Source organism: Helobdella robusta, assembly GCF_000326865.2.
Source record: "Helobdella robusta unplaced genomic scaffold HELROscaffold_7, whole genome shotgun sequence".
NCBI lineage: Eukaryota > Metazoa > Annelida > Clitellata > Rhynchobdellida > Glossiphoniidae > Helobdella > Helobdella robusta.
This window is the reverse complement of record NW_008705398.1, coordinates 4,175,284-4,181,654: the sequence shown is the minus strand read 5'-3', so window position 1 is coordinate 4,181,654 and position 6,371 is coordinate 4,175,284. Positions and strand designations below refer to the sequence as shown.

Sequence of the window (6,371 nt, the reverse complement as noted above, 5' to 3'; positions counted from 1 at the left end):
GCAATAACGGACCATGCCTGTTTTTCTCCACTGTTAAGTTTACATCTTATTCTGTTTACAAGTGTTTGGTTTAGTCTTTAGTCTTTCATTTAGTTCATATGATTGAGGGCAATCTACGCATGTAAAAACCACTTGAATATTCATCTTGTTTAGATACTGCTTTAGTTCTGTAGAATTAATTCCGGTGTACTGGTCGGCTAAAAGTATTTTAATATTATTTTTCTTAGCAATCGGGTCAATTAACTTTTATGAAATCTGCTGCTTTTTGCAGTGGAGATCCAAACATATCTACTAAAATGATCTACCAAAATATGCATATATTTCTTTGGTGACCTATTACCGGCAAATCCACCAACTGTGTCAATGGACATAATTTGGAGTGATTCTATTTCTTTTAGTTTTGTTTTCTAAACATATAGTGCAACTTTTACAAAATTCTTCAATTAGTTGATCAAAGTTTTTGAAATAATAAAATGGTCTTATTTTCTCTTTCAATGTTCCAGCTCCGATATGTCCATAATATTCATGTACCTTTTTTATTATTCTTAAACCAAATTTATCAGAAACAAATATCCTTGATTTGTCCTTCAATTTTTTGTAAATAATACCATGACGTTTTTCAATTTTCTTGGCACTCTTTAATTTAGTCTGGCTACAAAACATGGGCTATCCAACTTTGTTTTCTATTTCTATTTCTTGTTTATTTCAAAATTTTGCATAGAATTTCGACCAGTTTGTATTCTATCTGCGCTATTTCAAAATTTTGCATAGAATTTCGACCGGCTTGTATTCTATCTGCAGCTATATATATATATTCATCAAATTGAACTATTCTATTGAACTATTATAATCAACCTCATGTTATATATATATATATATATATATATATATATATATATGATATTCAAAATGTTTGATTTTGATTTTAATTTGATACATACATGCATACATACATACTTAAATACATGTATGTGTGTACGTACATTCAATAATTTAAGTCTGTTCACTAAACACATGAAATGTTTAATATTAAAAAACCAATTATAATCTAGAAGAACTATTGAGTAATAATTTTTTATAATCTTATATTTTGTATATATTTAAAAACAAATTCTCGAACTATGTCTGAATCTCATGTTATGTCTCTGTATATGCATATGTATTTTTTTAAATTATAATTATTTTCTGAACTTCACGCTATATATCTGTGTGTATATATATATATATATTATATATATATATATATTCATCAAATTGAACTATTCTATTATTATATATCTCCTCATGTTACATATCTGTATATATATATGTGTTTTAATTAATTGGTGGCCTATAAAGTTAAACTTGCTTGGTCTCCAAGCCAGAATGTTATTTGAACTTTCTTTTTGTTTGTGTTATGTTCTGGTAAATAAAAAGTATTTTGGATTGATTGATTTGATTATTGCCCGAGCAATAGATGTCGCCTCAGATTCTCTGACTGAGAGGTGTAAGTGTTTTCATGAATTTAGAAAACCAACCAGCCTAAGGTATTTCGTCAAGCAAGCATTCTTCGTCACCAGTATAGGCACATTTCTTGGCTTGATGTAACCAACACTGAAATTTGGCAATGCAGAATTCTGAGCATTGTAGTATTTTTTACAATGTACACTCATGCACAGTCACTAATTTCACCTCTAGAACTACTCTCACAGTAACCAGCATTTAGACCTTATTGTAATAGGCAGCTGGACCCAAAAGTTTTGGGCAGAGGCGACGTGCCATAGCCATAGCGCACCGAGGTAACATCTGTTTACCAGCCTAAAATTTCGGGTCGCAAAAATTCGTAATTGCAAGTTATAAAACATAATCGATTATGACAATAACGTTGTAATTTAGCTAAATAATATTTTCATATTTTTAATCAGCGATTAAAATAATTAACGTAGTTTTTGGGACGCGAAAATCATTTATGTTGCACGAAGCATGTGGTTTTGGTCAGTGGGAAAAAAATCTTAGAATAAGCACTTCCAGCATTATATCCAGAAACGAATTTAGATAACTTTGATGGGAAGATCCAAGAAACTAAGCAAATTTGTGAAAGTGTGTCCAAAATAAGGCTTGGCAATCATTTTTTGCTTTTAACGTTGATTTTTGGTCGATTTTTTTGTTTTAGATCCATTGACACATTTCGTCTAAAAATTCATCTAGTTACTCCTGTATCGATGGTAATTGAACCTTCGCGTAGGTCTATCTTTCCTTTCACCTAGAGATCATCTTGGTCATGATGCAGCTTGGAGATATAAATAAAACTGCTGGGCGTTTGTTTTTCCAGCCAACTTGGGCCTCGCAAAGTTAGCTTTTCGACGTGTTAGCTACAGACGTTCCAAACATGGGGCTGGCATCTTTTCGTAAGTCGGTTTTTCCCATATCGTCCATTTGATAGGCGTTACTTCTCCAGGGCCTCTTACAATACTTCCTGATATGTCTTTTTTCACAGTTCCAGCATTCTGGTGGTTTGTAGTCTCCTGTTGTTGAGACAACTTTTCAACACATATTCTCCCATTCTCTTCGTGGATTTGCCGTATTCTTGTGTTTTTCTTCAACATCTGCTTTGCAGATTCTAGTGTCACATACTGCTTCAGGATTTTTTTAAGTGTTTCTATTTTTGATATTGTAAAATCATAACTAATGTTTGGGTTTCATTGGGTTGAATAAACGCTTTTGTTGCCGTTCTGTCTCTGAATTTAGGGATACCTGTTGGGTGCGTTAGTAATCTTGCAAGTATTTATTTTGAACTGCCACTGGAGAAACAGCGCCTGTGTACGGGGAAGTATCTTGCACTTAGAGGTGTGAGATTTGGTGTTTTAAAGGAAGGCACTTTTTTGTTGGCAGACATTACTGATGAATGCATCTTGAACCTCGATTTGAGGATGAAGTACGGTTTCTACCGAAATCTGGATAAAGAATCTTAAAATTTAAAAACACGAAATGGTGATAGGAAACAGTCAGCCAATATGTACCCAGGTAACGGTCGATGGGGATGGGAGTATGGTAATACCAAGTCTGTCAGAAAACATCTTTTGGGCAAAACTGAAAAACAGTGAATGTAACAGCCGACAAATTGACCTACTCCGACGTTCAAAATATTAAATATCAATGTTGCCTGGTAGAGGTCAACGAAAATAGCAGAATTCCGATCCAGGGAATGAATGTATCGAAAAACCCAATAAAAATAAAGAATGGCAGAATGATTAGCAACGCCCAGCTAATAAAAACTATAAGAGACTTTGACGTGGAACTACGGAACGGGAAGGAAAAACCTATTGGACAAAACAATTCTCACTAAGGAAGAGCGAAGGAAGACCGAAACACTGTTGGCCAATTATTCGCATATATTCTCGACCGGCAACAACGACCAAGAAAGAACAGGCCAAGTATATCACAGTAGAGACACTCAAAATTCCGAACCCATCAGACAAGTTCTACAACGCTTTTCACTATCAAAGCAGGTAGAAGCCGATGAAATGATTTCCACGATGAAAAAGCAAGGCCCTATGCATGGGCAAGTCCCTGGACATCTCCAGTTGTTTCAGTTAAAAAGAAGAATGGTAGTAAACGCTTTTGAGTGGACTACAGAATACTAAACGCGACCACCAAGAAAGATAATTATCTGCTAAGAAGGATTGACAATATAATGGATACCTTATCCGGTTTTCTGTGGTTTTCGACTTTGGATATGAAAATCGGGTACTGGCAGGTCAAGATTGAAAAGAATGACGGAGAGAAAACAGCTTTTTCACTGGGAAAAGGTCTGTGGCAATTTATAGTGATGCCATTCGTGTTATGTAATGCCCCGGCCACATTTAAACGACTGATGGAATACGTTTTAAGGGGACTGACGTGGAAAACCTGCTTTGTCTACCTAGACGATATTTTTGTTTAGGAAGTTCTTTTGATCAGCACCTTGCAAGCTTGCAAGAAGTATTTTTCAAACTTCGTGCAGCAAATATCAACCTGATTAAAAAGAAATGCATGTTTTTCTCAAAGGAAATGAATTACCTTGGACAATTGATATCATCAAAAGATATAAAAACGGGTAACTGCAAAATTGATGTAGTAAGAAACTGGCCAGTACCTAAAGATACACATAAAAAACGTTCTTTTTTTGGGCTAACTACCTATTACCGAGAGTTCGTCAAAGATTTTCGAGAAGCCATTACACAAACAAACAAAAAAGAACCAAGTGTTCGTATGGGATGACTCCGTTGCAACAACATTTGTACGGTTAAAAGAACAGCTATGTACCACCTCATTATTATTTACCCGATTAAAGGAAAAACATTCACCCTCGACACAGATGCCAGTAAAAGCGAAATAGGAGCCGTTCTGTCATAGGACATAAATGGGAATGAATGAATGCTGGCTTATTATAGCAGGAACTTTCAAAGCCGGAAGGCAACTACTGCGTAACAAGAAAGGAGCTGTTGGACAGGGTATGTGCGATAAAGCACAAAAATTTGTCCTCCGTACAGACCATGCAGCTCTAAAATGGCTGCTCAACTTTAAGAAATCAGAAAGACAAGTAGCCTGTTAGATGGAAAGTCTACAGACATACCATTTTGAGGTTAAGCACCAACCACAACAACGCCGAGCGGAGGAGAAAGCACAACCGGAAAATGTAAGAGAAATTTTTTTAACAACAGACGGTGAATGAAAGTCCCTAAAACTGGCTGCCGCACTGATGAGCATCTACAAAGCGTCATTATGTGGAAGAAAACCTATCAGAGACCAAACTGGCAAGACATCTCGGAACACGGTCCCATGTAGAAATACTACTGGCCCAATAAAACTCACTACATCTAAATGACGAAACTTTTAAGCGTAAATGGGAATCCGCAGACGGATCCAACCACATCATGCAAACAGTGATATCCAGGAACAAAACAAGTGATGCTCTCAAAGAAATGCACGGTGGGCCGTCTAGAGGTCACCTGGGAATGGATCAACAAAACGCTAGATCGGATTTGAAAGAAGTTTAATTGGGTTTGCGTCCAAGAAAACGTAGAGAGTTGGGGCCGGAATTGGCAGTAAAAGGGCGCAAAAAGAGACTCCGTGGACTCATGCAGGTCTACAATTTCGGCGTTTCTTTTGAAAAAATTGCAGCAGAAATTGCAAGACTGTACCCTGAATCAAACAAGAATGATCGGTACATCTTGGTCGTCGTTGATTGCATCAGCAAATGGCGGATCTTTGCCCAATACCCAACCAGGAAGTCCACACGATTGCAGGAAGAATCGTGATGAACTTGCTAAGTCGTTACGGCGTCTCTAGGGAAGTACATTTAGATCAAGGCAAGATCAAGGCAATATTTATTTTGAACTGCCACCTTTAAAACGCAATCATTTGGGAAAATGTGCCAAGTTTTAGGAATCAATAAAACCCGAACAACACCACTCCATCTACATTTCGACGGAACGGTGAAGCGCTTCAATCAAACCATCATCAAGCACCTGGGCAAGGTTGTTAAAGAGAACCAACAAGACTGGAACCGGCAGATACTCCTGTTCCTAATCACATATCGGAGTGCCACCCATGCCACCACTGCAAAAACGCCATCCAAGATCCTTTATGGAGCTACGTTAAAAAACGTCAGCGAACTTAAAATACGGGGTTCCGCCGGATACTCCAAAACCGGTAACAAAATACGTCAAAGAACTCCGCCAAAAATTGGATAATATTTACCGGAACGTACGAATCAGAAGGGGAAAGACACAAAAACGACCAAAACTAGATACAACAGGAGTAGTATCAGAGTTTAACAAAAATGACCTAGTCTGGCTGTACAACCCCCGGCGCAGAAAAGAGCGATATCCGAAACTCCAAAAAAATTGGGAAGGCTTTTACAAGGTTATTAACAGAATAAGCAGCGTGGTTTACAGGATTTAAGAAAATGAGAGACAGCGGAAAAAGATGAAAAATGTTCATTTGGACAGGTAAGCCCCCTATTCATTGAAATAAAGAAATAACGTTTATGTTAGTGACTAACAGGCCAAGGTTGGGGTAATGTTATAACCGCGGGAATGATCAAATTGCGCTCTATTATTTAATTATTTCTATCTTTATAATCATTGGATTGTAAACCATAGAGTATAAAAAAACATTGAATCTATGCTGGAAATCTAGACTGCGAAGTCAGGTTTACAGGCTTCCAGCAGAGAAAGCAAAGTCGTAAATGTAATTTATGTAGTTATTTGGATTAGTTTATAATAATAATAATTTTATATTTTTTGCATGCTGCTTTTAATTTTTATTACATTAATTTTACAACAATTACAATTTTAATTTAATTTTGTTTTTATTATTTATTATTTGTTTCTTATCATTGGGCTCAT

At 36.4% G+C, this 6,371-nt stretch overlaps 1 protein-coding gene across 1 annotated transcript; it reads right to left on the bottom strand.

Moving 5' to 3' along the window:
- Nucleotides 1-1,330: 1,330 nt before the first annotated feature.
- On the bottom strand, nucleotides 1,331-2,585 carry HELRODRAFT_165081 (hypothetical protein; the record flags this gene model as incomplete). Its single annotated transcript, XM_009030973.1, has 4 exons — nucleotides 1,331-1,381; nucleotides 1,518-1,616; nucleotides 1,708-1,797; nucleotides 2,448-2,585. 4 exons carry the CDS (start codon nucleotides 2,583-2,585, stop codon nucleotides 1,331-1,333), a joined length of 378 nt encoding a protein of 125 aa, XP_009029221.1.
- Between the last annotated feature and the right edge of the window lie 3,786 nt (nucleotides 2,586-6,371).